At 40.0% G+C, this 27,241-nt stretch overlaps 1 protein-coding gene across 3 annotated transcripts in view; it reads right to left on the bottom strand.

Moving 5' to 3' along the window:
• The window catches only part of APBB1IP (amyloid beta precursor protein binding family B member 1 interacting protein), a 64,841-nt gene that overhangs the window by 18,611 nt on the left and 18,989 nt on the right, over window positions 1-27,241 (bottom strand). For all 3 annotated transcript variants that reach the window (XM_068934512.1, XM_068934511.1, XM_068934513.1), the window contains exons 4-10: window positions 26,402-26,694; window positions 21,468-21,545; window positions 19,290-19,449; window positions 15,109-15,230; window positions 7,263-7,337; window positions 5,773-5,916; window positions 2,189-2,299 (exon numbers count right to left, since the gene is read on the bottom strand). In XM_068934512.1, coding sequence (XP_068790613.1) covers window positions 2,189-2,299; window positions 5,773-5,916; window positions 7,263-7,337; window positions 15,109-15,230; window positions 19,290-19,449; window positions 21,468-21,545; window positions 26,402-26,694 — 983 coding nt within the window. The remainder of the gene's footprint in view (window positions 1-2,188; window positions 2,300-5,772; window positions 5,917-7,262; window positions 7,338-15,108; window positions 15,231-19,289; window positions 19,450-21,467; window positions 21,546-26,401; window positions 26,695-27,241) is intronic.

Consider the following 27,241-nt stretch of genomic DNA (forward strand, 5'->3'; position numbering starts at 1 on the left):
GAGATGGCCAAGGTTGTGGTGGGGGGGGAAGTGAAACGAAATGTGGTATTTTTTCTCCTCAATATTATGAGACTGGAGGCAGGTACAAATTTTGTACCTTTGCACCTTACAATTTTTAGTAGTTATTTTTTCAGAAGGCTCATTATTCAAATGGGAACTGGCAGAAAAGAAGGGATACTTCCTTCACGTATGAGGTCATATTCATCTCCAACTGAGACCATCTCACTGGCCATTTGCTACCCTTTGAATGAACAAAGAGCACTTCCCCTATTCTTCAAGCAAGGATGCCAATAAGCTTAACCAGCAGGGTCAGAAATAAATAAGGTATTTTTTTCAACTCAGCGCTCAAAGCTGGGAGAATATGTCTGGTTCTGAATTCAGTAGGATTTTCCGCCTTGCACAGAAGCAAGATGTTGCTGAAACTGCTAAGTTCTTGTATTTTCCCTTCACTGTAAAGCACAAGTTGGTCTCTTGCCTCTAAGCTGGGCAGTGACTTTCATTACGTTTGAGACACAGCAGAATAAGTAACTTGGCAGACGACTGCTAACTGCTTTGAGACAACAGCTTCCAAGTTGCTCCTCAGGGCACTCAGAAAGCAACAATTTCCTAAAAAACTGTAGTGGTATGCTATTATTCAAAAACCTTCTAAGCAATGGAATGGCTTACCGGAGCTAATATGGGCTACAGACCAATCTATTTTCCAAAATGCAAAAATCTCCTTTGATTTAGTGCCATCCTCACTGAACAGCTGTCATAGGCTCTGGCTGCTACTCTTTCAATGATCTTCCCCAAATTGCCTTAAAGACAGACAACTTGCACAGAGTTACAGTATCACAGAATAACTGGGGTTGGAGAGCACCCCTGGATACCATCTGGTCCAATACCCCTGCTCAAGCAGGGTCAGCTCCAGCAGGTTGCCCTGGACCGTGTCCAGTCAAGTTCTGAATAGCTCCAAGGATGGAGACCCAACAACCTCTCTGGGCAGCCTGTTCCAGTGTGCAACCACCCTCACAGTCAAAAAGTGTTTTCTTACGTTCCAGTGGAATTTCCCATGTTTCAGCTTGTGCCCATTGCCTCGTCTCCTGTCACCGGGTATCACTGAGAAGAGTCTGGCTCCATCTTCTCTACACCTTCCCAACAGGTATTTATACACATTGGTAAGATCCCCCGGAGCCTTTTCTTCTCCAGGCCAAGGAAAATCCTTCTTTTTTTATTAAAAGTTTGTGTTTTTCAGAAATGAAACTTACCTGTTGATTTCAGAAAGCACACCCCTTTTTACAAATAAGGATAAAGTGTTTTTTTGCAGAGACATTTATGGAGAACTGCAGTAGTTAAACATCTCAGCTGTGTTAATTAGATACATCTGTTACAGAAAATTAGTCTGAGTCTATAAACCACTTCTGCTCGGCCACATGTAAATTAGTCTAGCAAACATTTTGAAATTGTACAAAAATGCTATAAATGTGCAGCTACAACCAGAAATGTGGTATTATAAGTGAACTCTTGTGTGAATCTGTTTCCTGCGGCTATTTTCTGAGCTGGCAAGTGTTCTCCAATATCTTGTCTGCACTGCAAGACATTTAGAAAGAGAAGCAGCAACAAGATTATCTTGTCTTGTACACAGTAACTCTACCATATTCCAAAATCTGCATTAATGATAGATAATAATCACGGCCTAATTACTCCAATATAATGTCCTAGAAACACGTAACACTGCAGGGAACCACAAAGCTCCATTCCTACTACCTGGAGCTATGGGAGAAGCATGGGCTTCTATTCCTTTCCTGAGAGGAAGAGAGAATTCCCAGGCTATTTGCATTGTTATCAATGGGAGTGGCAGCAATGTGGTACTTCAGCAGCAGCTACGTCATTAAACAAGCGGGTTTTGCTAAAAAATACGCGATCTGAGATGTCTACTTCTGCAAGATTTTGCATCACAGTTCAACAAGTTATTCAATAGTTATGACCACCTCAAACATCATAGGACTACCAGTCCTTAAAATTAAGAAGATTCTTAAGGTACGTTGTTGATCAAGAACAAACTGAAGCAGAAAATAGCCAGAATTTTGCAGAAGGCAAAAAAAGATCCCATAAAAAGATCAGGGTCCTTGGAGTTTGAAACTAACATGTTTATACATGAAATAATTTGTAGATGACATTTGTAGAACTTATTTTTCTTGCAGATTACCTTTAAGACAAAGCAGTGATCTGTAGGTGCCTTGTATTTCACTTTGTGTTGAGTACCGTAATAAACATTCATATTCTCAAACTGAATGAAGCATGCCAGATCCCGGGATGTCTACAAATGAAAACCAAGCACATCATTGTTAGAAGGAATTAAATTTTGATGTGAGACTCATTAAAGGACTGTTTTCAAAGTTCATGAATTGATGCTTTCTTACTATTTTTTTAATTGTCACGGAGTTGACTGAAGAAAGAAGAATTTTAAGTGTGTGCACTCTTAATCTAACAATTGGAAGAGGGTCAGTGCATACTGGGAATAATATGTAACAGCACAAAATTTTGCTGCTGTTCTGATTTTGCTGTTCTTCAGTGTTGTGTGTGGAGATTTTGGCTTAAGACTAGTAAGACTGAATAGAAGAAACATAGTAATAACTTTAATAAAACACACAGAGACCCAACCATGCCCTTACAATTCTGAGGGGAGAAAGAAGGTTTGGGGTTCTAAATTGCTTTAGGAGCTTGCTTTTCCTTCACACTTGTAACAACTGTAAACTCTCATCAGGAAATAAGCACAAATTTCATCTGTTCTGCTTTGAATTTTCTCAAATTTCCTGGCACCATTCCTTTTCTGTTTATCGTAATATTTACTTGCTCATAGTACGTTGCTGAAGTAACAAGGTGTCTGTTGCTGGCAGTCTTTTCTGCGCAGAAGAATTCTGCATAGAAAGCATACCTTTTGCTATCCTTTGGACTGAAACACAAAAATGGCCCTGCCAACTGGTCATTGCTGGCTAAACCAACGAATCCTGAAATTGTGAAAAAAAAGGAATAAACCCCATTCCCTCTCTATTGTTAAGAATAGGGTTATATTTCAGCATGTTATGATTCTTCTGTGCTGTTTCTATTCTTATCACTACTTTCATTAAGATATGCCCTTGAGCTGGGTTTATTTCTGCTGATGCATTTATAAACTCTGTAGTTAACGGGGTTTGCCTGTAAGATTTTTGAGGAGAGGAAAATCTCCATCTTCTACCCCTATATGGCTTATGGCTTCTCTCTCCCCAGCATCCCCTGAAGTTCATGGGATTTTGTCACTGACTGTGTGGACCTAGGATTTTCCAACACTGCAAGTTCCTAAGCATGCTCAAATCCATGCCATATAATAAGGAGCTGTTCCTTTCCTTTCGGAACCTGTTCATGGCAATTAAAATTAATATGCATACAGTTGTTATTTTCTTCTAAGTAAGGAACAAATTTTCATGCAAGGGACAATCAAAGATACTTAATGCTACTACTTCTGCAATTTTAATATGTCCAGACAAAACAATATAATTAACAGAAATGAATGTTTAAGTTGTGTCTGTAATTTGGATTCTGTTGTTTTGTGGCCTTGTCCATTAACAGCACTTTTTTGAATGAGATGTAAGTAGAGTAATGCTGAAGAAAGAAACTAAGATGAGCATGCTGATGAGTGCCTCATTTGTTTAAAAAAAAAAAAAAAAGCAGTGTTTGTAAAATTACCTGAAAGCGTCCCTGCATTTTCAAAGGTTTGCAATATATTTTATAGCCAAAGTGCCAAAGGTATGTCAGACTTCTTTGCTTTTTTATAAAGAATGAAAACACAATCATATGATGAATTTCACAACAGCTGCAGCAGCTGATGATATTATTGTCCACCAGCTGTTTGTTTCTGTACCTCAATGAAAGATCACTCTACCCACAGCTGAACCACTGTAGCAGGTCTCATGAGCATGCTTAACACCACCTTGACATGAGATGAAATGGCATAATTAAGGGCTTTGACTGAGGAGCTCTACTGAATCCTGCTGCAGTGCTTTAAGATGTTGGCACCCTCACAGCACACTGCTCACCTACCAGAGATTACTGTCTCCAGAAGAGAAATCTGTACCTGAGCCTCAGCTGTTCCAACATAGAGTCCAGTCATCAGCTTAAATCACCATTAAATGTAGATTTGGACTAAGAGACTTTCTCTGGACTGGCTGACACATGCGTCCTTTTGCTGAAGCTGTCAGAGAAGCAGTTGAGTGTGGTATCATTTTAAACAGCCATGACTATCTCCTAAATAATTTGAGTCAAGGTCCTAAATCAGTGCGACTGGCTGAGCTGGTAAGGCAGTGGGTTGGGAGCACTCCCAAAATTCCTTACAACGGCTCAGTCATAGGCAGGGTGGTGCAGAGGCTGCAACGACTAACCAGTAATAAAGTGTTAAACCGAAATAGCTGTTCTAAGGTTACTGCATAATTCCATGCTGACCCTACATTTGCAGTCCATCATCTGAAAAAGGAAACCACTTTCCTCATCTGAACTATGCTGGAAAGTCACTGAAGGATGAAAAAAGGTTGGGAAAATGTCAATATATGCTTGCCCTGCTTAGGCACTCTGCTGCTAGCCATTGGTGGCAGCAGGCTACAATGAAATGTCCTAGATGGCCTTTTCATTTGACCTCTCGTATACTCTTTTCTCTCTCTTAAGTGCTTTCCAAACAGAGTTCTAATTTCTAATTGAGAAGATGTGGTGTGACTGCAAGATGATTTGAGGACTGAAAGATAGGGGGTCTCAGGGTCAAGTCAAGTCACAATACATTGTTGTGAAGGTAGCAAAGCAATATAGATCTGTGTTTCACTGAGATTCGGTTATAAACACAGGTCACTGGAGCAGCAGCGCTGCATGCCTCTATCAGCCATCAATTGTTTCTTTTCCTTCCTTTGTAATTCAGTCAGGGAATGGCAGAAGAGTTAAGTTTTACAGCACAAATCATAACAGTGGAGGTCCACTATTACCACTAGAATTCCCATCTAGAGCAAATCTGAAGCATTAACAGAGCTGTAAGCAGTAATGCTTCTCAAAATAATAAAAATAGTACACTAGTCCCAAAAGCAGTCATTCCACCTCGTCACCGTGGAAAAGAGAAGCCAGCTGCCCTCACATGCAGAATGCCCAGGACTGCTTTGTTTCTCCAGGGTTGGCAATTCAGACTCCTAAAATACCTTGCAATAGTAAATGTCGGTGCATTTGATTCTGTCAAGTGGATGCCTCTGCCTCACTTCTTTCTATACAAAGGGCAGTCTTAAAAAGCAGCAAAAGCCACAAAGCGTTCTCTAGGTAAAGATCACTGTAGGAAGAAAACGTATGCCATTTGTGCATGATTGTTACTAGCACAGAAAGTTATTACCAAACAAAGTCAGACTCCTCTTTTTGTGACAAAAAAAGAGTTTTCTTGAAAATTTCAAAAACATTATTCCACAGGAAAGCTGTATAAGCGAAGCATTATTAGCAGCACAACACCAACTAACGGGTGCTGTGTTGCTTTTCTTTTGACGCATTGACTTCTGAAGGAGCGCTATTTTATTAATGCTTTTATCTATCCACAGAAGTCAAAAGGAGGGAAACGTGATAGGATTTAGCGACAACATTCCAATATTTGCACAAGTGGTGTGGCCAAAGTTAAAACAAAAAAAAACCCTCTTAGATGCACCAGACACTGCTCTTAAAATGTCACCTTGGGAGTTCTTCACTTTCACCTCCATGAATTGTTTTATTGCTAAAAGGCTGATTTGGCTTCCTGACCTTGGTTTTTCCTTTGGGTACGTAATAAATTCCAGAAGCCCGTAGAAGAAAATAACGCCTCTTCCAGGATTTTTTTCCATCTTCTTTTAAATAAAGGGCCCCTTCAAGCTCTGGCACAATGACAGATGTCCCGCAGAAGCTTTCCTGTGCGACAAGAATAATATTACACAAAATAAATGGATTTAAGCAAAACCCTATTAATACATAGCAGAAAAAATGCTCCCTTTAAAAATAGGGACATTTCCTGTGACAGTGAATGTATGAATATGGGAAACACAGTTATAAGGGAGCTGAATAGCTTGGACAGGCAAATGAAAGTTTTCTAAACTCATGTGGCAACTAGGCTATGCAAGTTGTGTGCTCACACTGGAAAAGAAGGCTTGCAAAACCTCTGTTCTCTGAAAGGTCAAGCAAAAACCTACAAGAGGTTTTAAGATGTGCCCAGTGAGGGCAATTGAAGAGAATGCTTGGTACTACTGTTGTTGGTTTTTCACTGCTGCTGTATTGATAGGGTCTGTAGAGAAATACTTACTCTTTTAGAGATTGTCTTTAGAGAGCGCTTAAGAGCTTTAAAAATAGCTAGAGAAAAAAAAAACCCTCAGTCTTTGCTTTCACTTTGAAATACATGCTAGCATTTACAATGTTGTTTGAACAAATACACTCCTTTGCTTGAAGGATCTACTGCTGAGCATTTTTTAATACCAATAAACTTAATGTTCTCATTTAGAAGTTACCAAGACTTCTGCTGGTTGAGATTTGGTGCCTTCATGACGAGATACTGATTTGGAAACGGGAATCGCCAGGCACCTGAGAACAGCATCTTTTTCCTGAACTTTCATCAAAGCCGAAATGCTTGCCCAGAAGAACTCTAATAATCTTTTCTTTCTTATAATTCTGGATTGTTCTCTCTCAAAGCACACAACTGAACTAAAACTTTAATACGGAAGGCAAGAGGCTAAACAGACTTCCTGAAAAAACGCAAAGGTTCTGTTTTAGTACAGCTAATAATCTGAGGTCATGAGAAGTACGTCTACTTCTCACCCAAAATAGTTCTGCTACTGATCAAACTTACCAGTAAAATAAAGTCACACAGGTTCTAAAAGCTGGCCTAACGGTGTTGCACAGTATTTCTTTCATTCAGATTTGTATAACATTGTTTTTACTGGTTTCATGGCACTACTCTTCACAGAAATACTAAGCAAAACCAGCTTCCTAGCATTGGGTTCTAACAACAAAATAATTCTCCATCATTTAATTTCTCTGATAAATATACACAGGGACAAAATCTATATTCTCAGTGGTGAGCAGCAGATGCAGAGGAAAAGTCGCCAACTAAACTTTAGGCACAAAACTGCTATTACAACCACCACAGAGCTTCCTGTTGTTACACATTTGCCCACAAAGAACTAAGCACTGTTGTTACAGGGCAGAGGCAGATGGAAGCAGAGTTCTGGCGATAGTTGCATTATCAACCTAGAAAGCTGGCTTACCTCCAACAAAGCCTCTTTGTTTCTCTCATTCATTTCTTTGCTTTCATTCTTCCCTTTGTTTGGCAGGTAGAAATTCTGATTAAGACACAAAAGAAATTGATGTTAATTATAGAGACAGCAGCACAAATAAGTAGCACTACAGCACTACAAGCCCACTGAAGGGTTATTCAGCCTTTCCATCCTGGGTGCCCAACTAACAGATACAAGAGGCAGATGTTTAAAAATTTCTCTTGTTATAGACAACTTTAATCACAGGCTGCCTGCTCAAGGCTTTTCATTCTTTACTTTGAATTTAATTCAAAAGTAATATAAAATTATTTCTGTCTATGTATATACAGCCTCCTCCAATTTTAAAAACACTGGCTTAGGCCTTGTTTTTATTTGGTTGTTTTTCCTGGAGCAATGGGTTTGATTTTATGATTCCAATTTGCACAGCTTCCTGTATTATTACAGGAGGTGTTAGAGAACATAACCTTATATTGCACACTGATGTACGATGGAGAAAATGCAATATCAAAACCAGAAAGCATCTTTTCTAGCAACCAAATTTTGGTAATTTGCCCTCTTTCATATCTGGTGCTTTTGACATACTTCAGTTCTTAATTTTTAATAGCAAGTGCTTTTATTCAAAAGCCTTTACCCAAAGTTACTTCCCTCTACTTTTACAGCTCACTTCCTACAAAGTATTTTTATCCAATGAGGTATTTGAAAACCAAGAAGAAATCAGTATATGAAATGACCACCATGACATATTGGCACACACAATCCAGATGCTTGAAACACAGGCCCACGCTTCGAAAGGGGCCCTCCACCTCTGGGAGGGCAGCTCTCTGAAGTTGCAGCCCTCAGAGGACTCAGCACCTTCTGCCCCTGCAGACAAGGAAGCACAGAGTCTCATGCCCACAGCTGCCTGCAAACATAAAACTCACCCACTCTTAAGCAGCAGAAACAACTTTGCATATATCTGCACCGTACAGGAATTTTACAGAACACTTGGAAGAAGGTATGGCTTCAGGCAGTGGGAAGGCTGGCTCAGGGACATGCTGGTCTAAGCACAGCCACAGGCTTAGCTCAACAGCAAGCACAGCTGGGCAGTGCAGCCACTAGCCACCTGCGGATGCTAAGGCAGCCATGTATGAAGAAAGCAGGCGGATCAAGGAATTATGCCAAGTAGCATTTGGAGCTACAGGCAGGAAGTCAGGATGATACACACAAAGTCCTTGTGTTTGAACATCTTCTAAATAAAAGGATGTGTAGAACAGGAGCTCAGACCTGGAAAATACCTGATGCGTGGGACAGTCCTACTGATTTCCCTGGAATTAGTCAAAAAGTTACACTTGCAGAACAAAGGGTATGAAACAAACAAAACTTATTTTCTAGGAAAGAGACAAAGTTGTAAAGACTCAACCAATGTTGAAAGCTATCTACTTAAAAATTACTCCTAATTCTGTAACTTTGTAACTTGTCAGCAATTCTGTAGGAAGAAAACCAGCAGAGTTTATCTGATGTTTCACATTTCCCCACCATTTTTTCAGTGAGACATGCCTCAAGATTATGAGAATGGAGCAACATGTTTACATGCAGTTTTGCCCTTGTACTGGACAAAGAGTAAACTGCAACACAGTACCAAACATTACCAAAACTTTACCAAAAGACAAAGGAGAAACATGCAAATGAAGGAAGCAACACGCTATTGCTACACCATACAAAATAAACACACAAGCCGTAGCTCTGCTATGCCAGCATGCCATGTTTACAGCAACAAGGCTTATCTGAAGTGAAACCTTGCTTCTCCACACAACCACATTTTCTTTTTCAAGCAGTGTTTTGAACAGCAGCCTGCCAACATGCAAAGCTCAGAGCAGATGGCTTTTGGAAGGCACCAGAAGAGGAAGAGGTGTGCATGATCCCAAAAGCAGTTCTTTTAAAATTCCTTTCTTAAAAGTTCACACTAAGTCGGGGACATCAGAAACACAGCCACCTGCAATTCAGCCTACACTCATGCCATATCTATGGTATGGACATACGAAAAGAAACTTGAATTTCCAACAGAATAACCACTCTTACTAGGAAATAGGCAGAAATACTTATATAGGATTTACAGCAGCACAAACAGCCTGGACACATCTTTAGTCCACTCATCCGGCTTGGTGAGACATCAACGCACTGGCAATAAGGAAACCAAGCTTTCCTGATTACAACTGATTCATGTTCAAGCATCTGGCATTTATTTAGCAAAAGCACTGACCACCCTGTGACGACCCAGTCAATAGTAAAGAAACAAAGTCTGTAATGACATCCATGCTAGATCACTCACAAGGCAGTTTTTGTTAGGGAAACACGGATCTGTCATCCAACTCACATTGTACATTGCACAGATGCACAATTTCATCTTTCACTTGTCAATATGCATTTCATTTATTACTGAGTGCCTCCTTTACGTCTCTGCCTTCCTGATATCTGGGAGTACATGGTGCTTATTATTTGCCAGTGCCTGAGGAGCAGACTGTACACTGTCCTTGTTTTCTCACTGTGTGGTCTCCTATTTTTGATCAGGAGCATTCATCACATAGGAGGCAACCACACGTGTCCACAAGAGGTCATTCCAAGCCCAGTAGTCAAAGGTCATGATAAAAGGCAAGCTCTTTCCTGTCTGAAGACACCACCGGGAAAAGCATGTTTGATTTGGGATGTCAGATCTTTACTGTGACAAGGTTTGGCTACAGGCAGCCCTCTGCATAAGTCCACAAATCTGAGAATTAACTGTTTTTTTACTTCCAAAAGAAGGTGTCTCTCTCTTGACAGACAGCTGAGCTTACTTAACAGGATGGATTCATCCTCTTGGGAGGATAACCCAAGAACATAAACATAAAAGGTTGTTTAAACTAACCAGAAAAGGTATGCTGGCACACTTTGTCTTGGGGTTTGCTTTTTTTGCTCTGTTTGGGTTATTTGCTGCAGTGATGAACAGTTGCGTGCTTTTGCCGGATTTGTCCCTGTGCCTACAGGGATCCCAGACCAGCTGAAGCCAACAAGAAGCCAGTTGCTGTCCCGCGTCCTTCTGCCTGCCCCAAACTAACGCAGAGCTACAGAGACAGTTTTGATGTGTCCTGCTAGCCAGGTACAACATCCCTGAGAGTCATTAGGCCAGCATTTCCCCTGGGACAGTGGCAAAACTAGCTGATGACCCACCTATGTTTTTACATTACAGGGAATTCCATATGCACAAAGGGAACTGCTGTAAAGATTTTATAGCCAGTTTAAGTTAACTTTCTGCTTTGCACTGTAATCTGCAAAATTCCACAAGCTTATGCACACAACCTTTCTATTTAGCCATTCCCCTTTTGTGGAGAGGCAGGCAAAAAATTCAGGCCAGATCTCTCTCTGCTGTGTAACCCTCAAACAACAGCAGAAGACAGAAATGGTTTTGAATAGTTTCAGAAAAAATCTCTTGTGCCATGCAAGCAAACCAAACTTGGATCATGGCAGAAACAGTAGCCCTAACTATTGCACTGCCAAAGCTTCTGAGACGTGTTCTATATCTCTGTATTTGCAAAAAGGTTTCATTAAATGAAATTACACCCCTCCTGCCTTTCATCTTCTTTCACACACTGCTCCATCTAAGCTGAAATGCAGCAGCTACTTGTCGGCACACAGCAACAAACGGGTGTTCAGGGCAGTGCTCTCCCTCTGCCTCTCCTGCAGCCTGGACTATACTTTCGGTTTCAATCTATTGAAACTGTTTTTCCAGAAGACTTGCAAGATCCACAAGAGCACAGACCAGATAGCGTGCAGCAAATGAGGCAGCTGCTCCATACTGATGGCTATCTTCTTTGTGCAATGAGCTGTCTGTTCTCCCTCATCCGAATTGCACAGGGAATGAGGCAAAACGGGCTGGCTCACTGACTCATGCGCTGCATGCGGCCCATGTAGTTTGTGTACTGAATGCAGCAAGGTTCGTGCAGGAAAAATGAAACAGAACGCAGTCGTACCTGCAACCCATATCATGCTGTGTGTCCTAAAGAAAATGCAGATAAAAATATTAGGAGATAACCTATAATGGCTCTGAAGATCACAACGTCAATAAGGATATGAAGCTGAAAGCAAAGCTCTTTTAAAGTCCAAAACCCGATTTTCAACTTGGCTTACTTGATTTTGTAATGTTTGAAGAAAACTACTACAGCTAACTTTTCATGGCTTAAGGATGATGATATCTCAGTCTTTTAAGAAGGGGGAACACAGGTCAAATCAAAGACATACTTAAGAAAGGATGCAGCTAAAAACAAAGCACTTAATAGGCTGATTAAAAGTTGCCTGTAAAACAGCTAAACTGTGTAAAGACTCTTCCTGTGTTACCACTGCAAGGCAGAAAAAGAAGAATATTTATCCAAGTATATATCTTCAAGTTGAAACTATACCCTGGTCTGAAACATACTAACAGGAAAAGAAATTAAGATCACTAAATACCGGGAGCACAGTGAAAAACACTTCTCCTTTCTCTCTTCAGTTTATTTGTACGTTTACCAGCACAGTGAACAGTCATTTTCAGTGCCACCCTTCTGTTTCCTTCAGAGGGTAACAGTGGAGAGAAAAATATCTGATATACGGAGTCATTAACGGCTGGCACAGATGGTTAAAAACGAAAGTATCACCTGCTGGATACCAACCAGATTTCACCGTCTTCAAAATACATATTCGAGCATGGAACTCGTTACAGATGTCCTGTTAAGAAAGACATTAGGAATTCTTACTCCATATCCTTCCCATGCTGTCTAGTACTCTTGCTTTTCGGAAGCCACAACACGTGAATTTAATGTACGGGTTCTCCACTGGAGGATATAGCTCTTGCTTTTGGTTTACCAACAGGGGAGCAGAAGCATAAAGTAGTCACTGTATCCCGATTTTTAATTAACTTTTGTAGTGTCCAAAGAATTATATAAAAATGTGACACCACATGCATGTGCTGTACTTGCTCTGTTTGAATTTCTCTTGTCTGCTTCTACCAGCAATAGCGAAACACAGGAAATCAAAATCCATGTAAGCAAAAATCAAATATGCAGTGTTTTAAAAGCATGGCTAACATTCAGAGTCAGGAGTTTAGATGCAGCTGTCCCTTACAAATAACCTTGCTTAAATGAAACAAAAGTTTTCCTACATTTTTCATTGTATTATAGTCTCTCTTAGCTGAGAATTACACTTTGAGCTCTTTGAAAAGAGGTGTTGAAACCTGATAACCTTTCCTTTCAAAGGTCAGCACAGCATCCTTGGACTACATCACAAAACATCGTCTTTCCTATGTTATAAAGGTTTTCTTCATTTACACATGTACTGATATGTATTTTTGGTTCACTCTTCAGTCATGGACTTGGGACCTTTTGTCTCTATAGATGAGTCACTGATGCCTTTTGTGGAAGAGTCTTTTACTGTGAATTTCTTGTGAGGTAAATTATACTACAGCGAGGAGAGGGTGCAAGGGTGTCTGTCTTCGTGAAGAAGGGGAGACCTGAGGGTTTTGCAAATGCTTTTTTCCAAAATGCATTCCGAATGCTTTCAACAACTGTTTCAAGAAACAAAGCTGCAGATAACTATTAGAGAGGACCTGCATGACAAGAATGACAATCTTCTGTAAACAGCCACTAGTATTAGCTGAGCAATATGTTGCCAGCACATACCTAGAGGATAACTCCTGTATTTCAAAACCTCAGTTCCTCTTTAGAAAATGAAATGTTCAATTAATTGTTGTTTAATCTATACCAGGTATATGTCTAGTTCATAGGAAGAAATAATGAATATTAGCACAGGTCACAGATCTCCTCCAGAGGTCCACCTGTGGTGATGGTGGTCCTCTGTTTTTACAATGCATCTGGATACCTTTATAATTGGATTTTTTTTAAAGCACTTCACTGTATCAAGCTTTTGTAATTAACATTTACTGTCACTATTTTGTCTAAGAATAAATTGTGGGTGCCTGACTACCTTTTAGAAAAAAAAAAATCACAAGTTACAAAACTGAGACTTCCATCTCCGCAGATAACCTCCAACAGCATGAGCACTAAATAAGAACATGAGTAATGCTAGTGTTGCTGCATTACAACTGACTGTTTCAAGAAAAGCACTCTGTAGTTTCTGTAATCCCAGAATGAGATAATGAAGCAACCTCGACATAATCTGAGCCTGGAGGAGGACGAGGCCAAAGGTACTGCAAATCCAGTGCCAGAGCACTGGATTTCACGTTCCCATTGGTTGCATGACAAATTCCATCAGCAGTTAGCTACATAATCACACACACTGCCACCCACCAACTCAGCATTGACTTGATTTACCTTTTCAGGGACTCACTACAGATCATATATTCTCTTTGGCCATGTTTTGTAATCCAGCATGAGCTCTGTCTGTACAGTACTGATCATTTTCCGCCAAAAAGTGCTGATATGACTGTACTATTCTGTATGCCTCACAATGTTTGAATTTACTGAGCCTGACAGATGGTTAGGCTTTATTGCTGCCAAAATATTTCAATAGTATGATAGTCACAACTGATCCCGCTTCCCTAGGCTGTTCATTTTAGGGCTTATCTCAGAAGTGCTGAAGCTCAAAGACTGCAAACATGTCCAGATCAAGCTCAAAATGATCTGAACAGCAGGACAGACTTGGGATCTTATTCACGTTTTTTTTTAGGTCATGTCTATTTCTAACGGTCACTGCAACCACAATACCTAGAATCTTCACCAAAGACCTACTCCCTATGAGGTGGTTCGTGACCTTGCCCTGAGCCACAGCAAACAACGCTACTGCTGTACAAGTAAACAACCTAACCTCTGCTGCTACGTATGTTTAACGTGCACTAGAAAGTACAACATCCTGAGCCATCACATATATTTTACTTCTAAACCTGGCTTTTGCTGTTTAATATTTAAAAAAATCAACATTAATCCATGTACACTGCAGGGTACGTTTTCTTTCCCTTTCAGTAGTTACTTAGTATGTGAACGAGGGAAACTTCCTTCTGCAGGTTTCATTTGAAACACTGGCTTAATCTAAAAAAGACTTCCCAGTTGAGCAGCTGAGTAAGCTTTGCTGCCAAATTATATATTTGACTCATTTTTTTTTCTGCAGTGAAGGACTGCTCATTTTTATCTTGCTGGCCTCAGGATCAAACCAGATGCTCACCGAGTTAACAGACACCTGACAAGGCAAAAAAAAAATCCAGCACCAGAGAATCCAGCACCTGTATGTACCCAAGTCTTTGTAAATATGCTTTCCACCACACATCACAGGAAAGAAATGATTTCTATATATATATGTGTGTATACCTACGCTCTATAATTTGGTGCAGTCAGTGTGCAGATCCTCATTTTATAAAGTTAATGTGCACAGCTTACGGTTTACCCAATTATTCTTCCCAGTCTTCCAGGTAAACTCTCTCTTTAGCACTCAGCATTCTTTTTACGTAGTTTCATATATAACTGGCAAAAATTAGACCTTTAAGGAAATGCTGATGCTCATCAGTGAAAAAGGTCATGGAAACTATAGTAATGACAAAGGTCAGGTTTTTACAACCGTCCCATCTCAGCCCAGTTCTGAGAGCTTTGCCTAAGCAAAAGCTTGTACCAGTAGAGAACTACATGCCTCATTTTTTACCACTGCAGATATGGCTTTAAAATATTAACAGAAAGGAACAGAAAGAACTAATTTTCACTTCCTAGCATTCAATTTTTTGGGTTTTTTTTGCTGAAAGTACATGTTTTGCTTTCTCTAATTTAGAACTGATAGAGCAAATCAATAGCGTAATATGCAACATATGGACATCATTGCAGACTGTTTTCCAAATATCCTGTTACCTTACCTGGGGATTTTTAAATAAAGCATATTTTTTGCTTTTTTCCAAAAACAGAATCTTATTCTCAGTATCTCGAGTCCAGCCTGATAGCACTTCAACAACATTTTCATGGTCTTCAAAAAACCTTTCTGGAGAGACAAAAAAAAGGTTATGTAAGACACACACACTCTCTCTTCCCTCTCCCAAAGCTGCAGATGGAAAGTCCTGTGTCAGAATGAAATCATTAGCTGATGTTCACTCAGAACTGGAGAGCCCAGGCCTCTTTTCCACTGCACAGAAGAGTGTAAAACCACATGAGAACAGTGACCAGTGGAAGGGCAAATCAGCTATAGCACATGCCTGATGTAGCAACGGCATCCTCTTGGGAGTCCTCCTGCATCTCTGTGCTCCTGCCCGGAGACTGCAAAGGATGGAAACTGTCCCACCAAGAGTGGATGGTTACACCTATATGTCTCAGTGGCTTTCTGGTTTTTTTGCTTTTATGGTTTGCAAAATGGGTGGGGGATATATTTTCACTTTGGCTACTAAATTGGAAAAAAATAATCTGAAAATTGTCTTAATTTTTTTACTTACTGAAACAAATGAAAAATTGCTTTTTGTCAGCAGGAAGAATGCCATGCACTCAGAATAAATTCTTTTGTTTCAGGCAAACACATTTAAAATCAGAAATAGCAAAACTAAGGAAATAGAAAGACAAACTGATAAACTGGGACGAAGACCTACTCTTTCACTCAGCATATCAGCAGTTTAAAACCTCACCAGAGGTGTGGGAGACATAGTGTCAGTTCTATCCCTTATTTTGCTGATTGGAAACCAAATCCTCCACCTAGAAAAGCCACCAGGTTATGGTGACATTAGGGAACTCATGACTTCTCCTTCTGGAGTTTTGCTTTTATGAAGTAATTTTTAACAGTCACATAAAAGAATCCTTCGGAAGAAAAAGGATTTCAATCTGATTTCACAAGTAATTTTGGAAGGACCCAAACTGCATTTCTCTACAAATTCAGTATCTAGGAGGGAAAAAAAAAAATCACTCAGCTCTGATTTTCAGTATGATTTTGGCAGTTTCTAGCTACAGCTTACTCCCCTTTCAGTGGTCTCTGCTGACCACATTTTTTTCAGAAGCCTAGATTGGCTTAGTGTAAGAGAAGATAGCACATATTTTGTGGGCTTTCTCTAATACTGCTTGTTCTTTTTGACAAGAGTTCAGTGTGGCCCATCAAAACTAACTTTTGGGAATTAAACAACTGCCGACTTTCATAAACTACAGACTAACTTCAAGGCCGATTCATATGTACATTATAGTCTCTTAACAACAGGAGCTTTGTTGTCTTGTTAATATTTTGTGTTAATAATACTTCTCATTTAGCAATTGGTATTTCTGCCAACTGGAAATATAAAGCACTGCTTAAAGCTCAAGCAATGACCTGAAGGATAAACAGTATCTGATATTCCAGGATAACTACAAAACAATTTTCAAGCCGTAAGAGCAAACCCACTCATCTACAGTAATTACACTGGGATACAGAAAGAATACATCGACTTAATTGATATTAATTTTGAAGCAATAAATTCACTCATAGCAAAATGTTAATTTTGCTATGCTAAATAATCCAAATTGTTAATTTAATTCTGTCACAGCATAGTGTTAAGTAGTCAAACAAGATGTGGGATTCTGAGGACAGAGGGAGTGGCAAACAAACATCCTTTAAAACTTCAGGAAATTCAGATAATGCATTTGAAATATACAAAAACTAGGTAAAAGTTTCACTTCAACAACATCCCTTAATCTCTTTTGCTTTAGGTGAAGAAAGATTTTACAGGAGGAAAAATGCTACTTTGCAGTCCTTTAGGCGGTATGGAATATATCTAGTCTACATGCTGTCCTACATGTCAATGTCAAATTATGGATCAAAAAAGGTGAACATGGGAGTAAGGGGGAGAGAGGCAAAACTTTATTCTCTCATCACGTGTTCTTTAGTTAGGACTAACTTCTGTCACATCCAGTTTTGTATGATTTCCAGTCCCAGGCTTTTATTGCACAAAAGGTATGAGTTACCATCATTAGGTGGGTCTTTTTATAGTTTATAGTTTACTCTCTGTAACAAAATATATGTTGGTATGTACCACCCAGTGAAATATCATCATCTCACTACTGAAAACATTCATGGTATTTTTTAATATGTAATTAACTAAAAATGCAGTTTATTTTATTTGCAACAATTGTCTCTCAGAATATCAGTACATATAAGATATTCTGTCATAGATCATCTGACATAAAACTAGCTCAGACCTTCTGGAATATCAGTTCATTAGCCTGGAATATTTGCTGCTTGGATTTGCTCCCTACAGTGAATGTAATTTTCTTCTCTCAAAGGCTAGCACGGAAAGCAGGCAGGCAGAGAAAGACCAGGAAGGCCTGTCTACTAAGCATGCTAATAGTAATAGGGCTTTCTAAAACTGCCAAGTAGTATACTAGGAGGAATAAAGAATTGTTACATTGTTATAATTTTGAACAAAATGAACTGCTTTTGCTGCCTACTGGAAGCAGAAGAAAGAGTATGTACCACTCCATCCAAATCGAAATCTCCTCCTGCAAACACACGGACTGCATTCCCAGCTCATTTGGACTGATGTTTTTTTACTTTTTAAAATATTTAACTTTTTTTTAAAAAGTCTAAACATTAACCTCAGTGTTTGTAGCATATGATCTTCCTGATATCCTTCAGTTTTAGCTGTATGACAGGGAATTCCACATTTCTACTCAGATTATGAAGAAACACAAGTCAATTTTTGTTTAATGGTTATGAGCCTTCAGAAAAAAAACCCGTTTGCATGCTGTAATCCTAACACTCAGAAACATTCATCTTTGTCACGCCAGATCAGAAGGAGCAACTTTCCGAGATATGAAAGCACTCAAAAATTATTCAAAGTAACATTTGTGAAATTTCCTGGGCCTATTGGCATTTCCAGTCTTTCCTTAGTTCAGATTAGCAGGTGCAAAAGAATTTGGTAGTATCAGTTCATATTCAAATCAATAGAGCGAAAGAACTCATTGGCAGTTACTGTCTCTGCCATTCTTACAAGCAGATGAATATCTTCTTGTTTGTGAGTAGTCCGGCTTTTTCCAAGCCATTTTCACATTTCTTTGTTGTAGTGTAGCAGGATCACTATTCCTGGGGCTCTTTTAGAGTGCGATATTGATGTTCAACTTTCTTCGTGCATTTTTACATCTCTTCTGGGAGTCTGTAAACTGAGAATGCTAAAGACTGTTTGACAGTTTCTGGTTTCTCTGGGTCAAACATAATTTCTAATTTCTCTAGGCCAAATGCCACCCTGGAAGAAAGTTGCAGCAATCCTTTTCCTTTGGATGTGGATGTATTTTCAGCCTCGCCAATAAAAAAAGTTTCTGAAATAACTCACAACGAGAGAACGCTCCATTCTCAACCAGGCCTCGAAGCCTTTTTGAAATAAAACTCATTTAGGTGCACCAAACAATGCACAAGTTCTGCATAGTTGTTTCCTAGGGACTTGGAGGCCAGGTTACTTACTTCCTGAGTCATAAGATACCACCAGCAGAGCTGCAGCCCTAACAAAGATCAATATCCTGTTCACAAATGCACTTAAGAGAATGACTGTAGCAAGTGAAACACATTAGAAGTGACTGAAATGTTTCTCAGCCTTGTTTAATTACAACATTTGTTAGGCCAGTATGTTAACAGTCTGCTGACAGCACCTCAGCACTGCACCCTCTCTTCAAAGAGCAGAGTTGAGTACTTGTGTGTTTGGGTCTGTCAGGGTTTTGACAAACAGTACAATTCAGGTGGCCCCTCTGTGTTGTGTAAAATTGAAATATGGGAAGAGCGGCAAGCAGGGAGCCTTCTGCAGGTAGTAGCACTGAGGACTGGAGGGCTCCATCCTATGGCAAGAATGGCCCGAGCGCATTCCCGCAGCAACATGCAGCTTCCACCCTGGCATGTTCAACATCAGCATCGGTTTGACATCAGGTAATATTCACATCCCCCTCATTCAGATAAAGCCTTTCAACTGCAAAACCTCAAACATAAATGCAGCACACAAGGGCAGGATAAATGTTAGTAATTAACTTTTCAAGATTACCCATACCATATGATGCACAGTATCTATCTGCTATATGTTCTAAAAGGATCCTGTCACTATGCACTTACCAATTTGCAGCTCTGGGTACATTTCGTACAGACACCAGTCCACGTTGCAGTCACAATGGGTTTTCTCAAAAAGGTTGTCTAAAACATCCCTTGCCACCTGACGCTCATCCACCATCAGTGACTTTGTGCTGTTATCGTACATGTGCACCTTGACAACAAGCTGGGCACAGAGTCACAGAAGAGTCAGTTAATTTCAGAAGCAAGTAAAAGGCTAGTCTGAATCTGCTAACGCAGATAAGAAAGATTAAGGCAGAAGGTTATTACTGTTTCAAAGGCACCCTGTCCCACAGTGAGCTGAGGAAATAATACAGCTTGGAAGCTTTCACATTATGCTGCCACCAAAATAAAGATCTTTTCTTGAAAAAGGAAATTGAACTTTGCCTTGTGTGGGACCTCAGGAAAGGTGAAACTGCTATCGAGAGAAAGCAGTTCATCTTGTCTCTAAATCTACGAGATAAGCAATTAAGGAAAACACTTGATAGGGTAAGCAAGTACAAGAGGACAGTGTGTCCTTAAAGAAGGCTAGAAACACGGAAAGTTATAACTTAGTTTTAAGTGAAGAGGAAAATGGAGGTATTTAAATTCCCCCACTTGTACTGAAAACAGAAGAACAATCAGCTACAGGAGTTATACACAAAGCACGAAAGTAAAGTGGTGAATTGTGAGGGCTTCTCCATGTCATCTTATTTATATATCCCCTTCTTTTAAAACAGCTGTATAAGGCTTTGATGCAGTAGAGAGAACCTCTGTTAAAGCTGAGGCAGAAGCAGAAAGTGAGGATCCCCAAGAGGAAAACTACATTGCCTCTGAAAAGGAAAAGCAAATAAAACAAAAGCAGTGTACTTGCTCTGATTCCAACCTTTGTAAATATAATCCTCTCTAAAATAAGCAGTTGAGCTGCAGCACATATTATAGAGAAGAAATGTTGCACATGCATAATCTAAAACACGTTTGGGGAAAAATTGAGATTTTTGTCCAGTTATACTGCTTTGACTGCTTAGAAACATGCATGCAGCTTCCAACCCTTCATAAAACTGAGAAGAGCAACTTTCTTTACAGTTATTTAGTCTTTAAAGTTTCCTAGAATTCAAGAATGACACAGTAATTTCATTACAGATGTCACTTAGGCACAAGAAGACTCAGTCTTACTTCTGCTTGTTGGTTTCAAATATTCAGAATACACAAAACACAAAAAAAAAGTCTTCAAAATAAATATGTTTCCACCTAAAGCATAACTGCCACCATTGTATGGAAGGGAAGGTGACCAGTGGACAGTCACAAGTTTATGAGAGCTCATCCCAAAGATAACCTTGGGGAAATCTTCCCAAAACGTTTCCTCAGCAGTAGTATGTGTGCAGGGGTAGAAGCTGTTTCATAGGAGCCATCTCAAGTCTGGACACCCTCAAATTTATTGGAAACTTTGAATCCTTCTTGGAAGCCCTGCATCTCAGGCACTTCCCATTGGAGCACAATTGAAATGTCATAACTGTTTTTCCTTCGCACCCATTTTTCAGAGTTACTGAACATCTGCAGCTGCTGTTGAGTTTAACGGGAGTCCTAGGGTATCCCTACACCACACATTACAGTAATGGGTAGAGATTTGGAAACGAGCTTACGATGACAGAGCATCTTTACATAACACACTGCAGCAGTGTAGACACTGGCTGGAAGCTTCTATTTTCATAATATGTAGGTCTAAAACCAGCTCTAGTATCTTTGCAGATGGCTGCACTGCTATGAAACAATTTAGCAGTAACATCCTCATTTATTTAAATAGGGTTAGCTGTATCCACAGCCACTGCAGAAATGAAGTTTAGTACCTTTGGAATCGGCACAGTGCAAGTAAGCAACATTTTTATATACTTTCCACATCCTCTAAAGCAATATATTGGTACTGTGGGCTTTGCCTCAACACTAGAAAAAAATAGGTAGAGCCTTTCAAGTCCGCTTAGAATTAAGGCCCTCAGGTGTAGTGTTCTCCCGGAGACTTCTGCATAGTCAGACTTCTGTACACTCAGATGACAAGACAGCTCAACAGGATATCTTTTGATGTTTCAAGTCCAAGGCAAAACATGAAAAAGCCTAATGATCTTATTAAGAACTTTATTATTGAGAGTAATGACAACAGATACTCAGTCAGAAGCTATTATGGTAGCATTTCACTATTTTAAGTTTTACCTTTTTAACTTTGGCTTCTTTCAGTTTCTCCAATGCAAGTCTAATCTTGTCAGCTTTAGCCTGTGCCTCTTGTTCTTCCTGAAAAGATACAAGATGTTCATTATACTTTTTATTAAATAAGGCCAGCAGTTTTACATTTACTTGAAGAGAGTTGTTTCTTGTTATTTACATCCAGAACACTGGGCTTTTCACAGGAAATGTCATTGCTACAGGGAATCCCTGGCTTTCCTTGAGTTAATGCCTAAAGGTTTAATTTAAAAAGGTTTAATTTAGAAGTCCAGTGCTTCCTTTTGTTGCTCAGTCATACAGCTCTTCCATGATCAGTTCTTCAGGTACTGCAGGAACGCTTGAAAACTGGGCTCTTCTGTGTTTCCATAGGTCACAGCTGATACATAAGAGAAGATGCGGGAAGATCTAACCAAAATGAAATAGCGCTGTGGATGCAGCTGCTTCAAAGAAAACTCACCCTCTCTCAACAGCATTTAGAGAGCCAGAGCTTTTAGGCTCTTCCTGAAAAGTTGGCCTGCAATAATGCCACTCAATTTGAGACTTTTCTGTTAAAGAAATTCATTTACTTGAATTCCTTTGCTTGCCACACACAAGCTCTTACTGCAAGCATACTTCCGGAGATGGGCGGCCCCTTCAGCTGGGAGAAGTCATGATCTTTTATTCTGATAATGGACCACTCACATTAATGCAGCCACTATGAGACTCCCACTGATCTCAGTATGATCAGGCTCTTTGTTTACAAAGTGGCTGCATCAATATCATGCTCTCCACTACGAATGTCAGACAATTGGTTCACAAATGTCTTTTTTTCTCCATAAACTAATGAAATGTGCATTGCAGCAGCACCACAGCTCACAGATTATTAACTCTGAGCACCCAAAAATAGCATCTGTGGTTGAACAACCTGTGAGTCTTCCACAGTTAAGGCTGAATGGTCTACAGAGGGAAGAGCATATAGCCTCACAGAACACGCTCTTCTCCTTACCATCTCAAAACATTTCTCTGCAGGAGGCAGGAAAAACTTCTTTATCAAAGTGGTTGGGTGCAATGCAGGCAAGCTTTCTGCTGAAAAGCCTAGGCAGGAGTAACTCGGACTTTGCCTGCATATGACCTGTGTTGAACAGAGTTCACACGTTGTACAAATCCATGCAAAAGATTTCTCACCTGAGAGCTTGCATAACCTTTGCCTTTCTCAATATAGAAAAAGAAATTGGTACAAAGTAAATAAACCATTAGAAGAAAAATATTAGCACTGTTAAACAAACACCTTTGACAGACTAAAAGATTTGTTTTCCCACTGCAATTTCATCATGTTTTCTGGATCTTCAAACAGGCACACATAAATCTCATCTAGATAATGTCACAGAAAGCATAGAGGACATATTTAGCTTATGGGCAGTTTTGAAAAGAAATGTCAGAGTGGACAGCAACTTATGAGACTGCTTTATACTTCTTTAAAAGCAGCATTTATTTTTAATTTTTGAACCTTTAAAGGTTAAGGAACAGAGTCTTGGTACCACAGGTGTAAAGGGAATAATTAACACTGTTTATTTGACTATAGACAGCCACAAGTGTTAAATAAAATGTCAGTCACGATTTGCTCAAAAATTACCCACTAAGAAACCTAGCTAAGAAGAACGTGGATTTTGACAAAACAAAACATATTCCATTTACAGCTGCACTTCATTCTTCTGAGCAGAAGTGTCATGTCAAAGCGAGTACTAACCAAGAGAGTAAATACTAATTTGAAACCAGTTCTTTCTGTATCTCTTTTTAAATGATTATTACTTGTTATTCAACACTGCAACTTATATAATAACCCTATAGGCAATTCTGTATATGTCATGCAATGGGCAGGCCATCAGTATTTGGATATCATTGGTACCAGAGAATGAGATGAGGGCTGTAGTACAGAGCAGAACTTATCGAGGAAATCAACTTCTACAGCCAGATTCCTTTGGGAATGCCACTGCCTCCTCTTCCCATCCTTCTCTGCCCCCTCCCTGTATCTGTTTCTTATGGTGCTAGTTTCTGGGAAGAGACCAGAAGACACTGTTAGAGATTTAACTTAGCACACAGTCTCCTAGGAACGCTTTAATTGAGGGAGGCAGAGGTGATTTCCAGATATGTTATTGCATATAGAATTCCAGCTGTGTTTAGTAAGTATATTCTTTCTTTGCTGAGAAACCTTGTTTGACCCTCAGGTACTGCAGGATGCCAGTTAATAGAGAATTAGCTACAGGTGAGCTACCTGAGGCCTGAAACGATAAAAGTAGAGTACAAGAGTCAACAAAAAGGACTGTTCAGCGCTGTTAATTTCAGTGGGCTTTAGCTCACAGAATCAATGGACGTGCTGGTTGAAGACAGCTCTGGAGGTCTGTAGTCCAACCTCCTGCCCAAAGCAGGAGTACCACCAACACCAGATCAGGTCAACTGCGGCTTTGCCTGGCCAATCCTGGAAAACCTCCAAAACCAGAGAATCTGTGACCTCTCTGGCTTACCTGTTTCAGCACTGCACCACCTCAAAGTGAAAAAGGTTTTCCTGGTGTCCCATCTGAAGTTATAAAGCAACAACATGTAGCTGTTGCCCCTTGTTCTGTTATCTACCACTACCAAGAAGAGCTTGGCTCCACCATCTCTGTAGTTACTCTTAAGTATTTCTAGGCTGTCATTAGATCACCCCTTAGCCTCTTCTATCACCCCTTAGCTCCGCTTCATCAGCCCTTCCTTGCTGGCTATGTGCTCCAGACCCCTGACCACCTCCTCGGCTCTCTGCTGGACACTCTCCAGTATCTCCACTGCCAAAACTGGATGCCGTATTCCAGGTATGGCCTCACCACTGCCAGGCAGAGAGGAATAATTACTTCCCTCAATCTGAGGGCCACGCTCCTCTTAACATAGCCCAGCTTCCCTTGACCAGATGACCTTGCACTGTTGGCTCACCCTCAATGTGGCATCCACCAGAACCCCAGCTCCATTTCAGCAGGGCTGCTACTCAGCCAGTTGCCTCCCAGACTTTACAAATTCATGTTTTTTTTCTGCCCTGCGTGCAGGACTTTCTACCTTCCTGGGTTTCTGAGGATTTCGCTGGCCCAATCCTCATGTATCTCAAGGTGCCTCTGCAATGAAACTCTGTCATTCATCATGTCAGCCAGTTCCTTAAAAGGCATCCTCAGGACATTTGCAGATGATCTTTCTGTCATCATTCAGACTACTGATGAAAATGTTAAATACGAGCCCCAGTATCGATCCCGCTTGCTACCAACCACCTGCCAGACACTGAGCCATTGATCACTATCCCTGGAGGCTGGCAGTTTGGTGACTCTTCAGCCCATTTAACAGGCCGCTCTTCAAGCTCATACTTCCTCAGCTTCCAAAGCAGACTATTTAGAAGCTTGGCATTTCCTTAAAGGTCACCTTCCCAAATCAATATGAGAACACACTTGCAGGGCATGGAAGAGAAGAACTTTTCTTGACAGCACCTCTTCTGTATCAGCTATAACAGTTAAAGAAAAGACTTCTGTTTCTGAAGCGGTCTAGCTGCTGTTTTTACAAAGATTGATATTCCTTTAAGATAGGAACCTAACTGTTATCTTTGAGATACAGAAAAAAAGCAAAGTTTCTCCTTCCTGTTTACAACTTTCACTCTTCAAAGAGAGCACTGAAAGCTTCCATGCCCCAAATGAAGCTGTATCTAGCGAGTTGCCTTTTAGCACAATCAGAAAGGTCCTGAATTTCTGTTTGCTTTGCTAAATGTTTCCTATATGATGCTAAACCCAGAGGTAGCAGTAATGTTGAGGTGATTCATATTCAGTTTATGTGGGCTTTTAAATTGCAATGAATTGCTCAGGATTTTAAAGCAGAGCTGACCAGTACAGTTCCAGATAGCCAATAAAGCACTTTTTCACCTTCTAATCTTTCCATTCCTAAATGTAAACAACTTCTCTCCATCATAGTTACTCTGCTTAAGAAAAAACATCTGAAAGAGACACTTCTAGATTTTTCATTTCAGATTCATGCTTTTCGTGCTGCATCACTCTTGTAATGCACAAATTCTCCCCATAGGACTGAGACAGCATAAGAATTCTGCCCTATCTCCCTCTCCACAACCTCAAGCTAAACAAATGAGCCTTAGATGCTTCTACCAGAAATACTCTGTTTGATTTCAGTAGTTAAAACAGATTTGCAAGAGAGAAAAATGTGGAGGAGGTTGTGACAACTCTGATATAGTGTATAGGCAAGCAAATTGTCTATAAACAGTACCTACTGATAACTTTGGCATCTCCTAAGTAAAGACAGTCTCCTATTGCAGACGGGCTTCATTACTCTCCTTCAACGACAAGACCAAGAAGAGCAGAGTGACTCAGTGTTGGGATTAGGAGAGAGATACTTCTTGTGCTCAGCCTTGCACCCGGCGTACTAGCAAATGCTAAATTTTGCACAATTGAACAGCTTTTCTTATTGCTAGAAATCCGTTAGGCCAGAGGTAGATCTGGCAAACAGTCCTTGAACCTTCTCACCAATAGTAACAGTGTAGACTGCAATGAACCAAGCAACGTCTACACAGAACAGTGGGATCTTTGGCCATGCATTGCACTGATGCCAAAGCCAACCTCTCCGTGATTAACTGATCAATGATTATTAAAAAAATTCATTAAAAATTTTCCATCACAGTAAATGTTTTGCAAGGATTTACACCCATCTTGTGGAATCAACATGACAATTAAAAAGGAATGAGCAGGAACTCTTATTTCTGAGCCCACAGTAACAGACAACTCTCACTCAGCAATTCTTGACTGTTTCATCACTGCAGAACCCTCTCCAAGATGTCCACACAAGAACGTCCATGGCTGTTCCTAAGGCAAACAATTATGAAATTACAGGAACTACTGAATGCTTAGAACAACATTCCATCCAAGATTTACCTGAGTGAGTGGCTCAGAAGGAGGTGGTGGTGGTGGTGGCGGAAGGTCTAAATTAGGGTCTGGAGGTGGAGGGGGCAAGTCCTCCCCAAATTGTCCCGTAACGGTAACATAGGTGCTTGATTTACAAGAAGTGGCAGTATCCAAGCCTGCTGAAGGCTGAGTGACCGTACTTTGCTGATTGTCAGTAGCAGTCTTCTGGGCTTGTAAAGTTCTCTGTTCAACTTCATTTATGTCTGCTACAAGATCAGCCATTAAAGCATCTAGATCTTTGTCCTCTAGGGTACTCAGGGATTCTGTAAAGAAAATCACCAAACATATTAAAGTGAATGCAATGCAAAACAGTATGTTTCCAGTTCAGTGAAGATTAAACTGTAGATATGGCTACTTTAAGATATAAGGGTTATGGGAAAGAAAATAAATTTTTTAATGGGTTCAAGAAAATAGATGTGTTTTGTGAACAGCCATTAATCTGGTCATACTCAAATTTAGAGTATAAGGTAGAGTATTCGTAGAGTATGAATGCAATTCATAGAGTATGAATACAAATTGGACAAGACAGAAAGCTTCACCTTCAGTGACATGGTCTCAGGCCTGTAAGATGTTTCAAAACCTGGCCCTGATCCAGCAAAGTTCCTAAAAATACGCTCAGTGATACGGATGCAAGAAATTCAGTTAGCTCCTATCAGGCTACTTCTATATCTAGAATTAAGTACGGAACTTAGCCAGTTCTGGTACAGTACAGAGCAACCTGCATAATTGAGCCCTAGATCAAGACTATCTCCATATATTAGTACAATTCTAAAACTCTAAAATCAACACGAGGCAAAATCAGAATCTTAC

This window comes from Struthio camelus, chromosome 2, assembly GCF_040807025.1.
Source record: "Struthio camelus isolate bStrCam1 chromosome 2, bStrCam1.hap1, whole genome shotgun sequence".
In the NCBI taxonomy this organism is placed as follows: domain Eukaryota; kingdom Metazoa; phylum Chordata; class Aves; order Struthioniformes; family Struthionidae; genus Struthio; species Struthio camelus.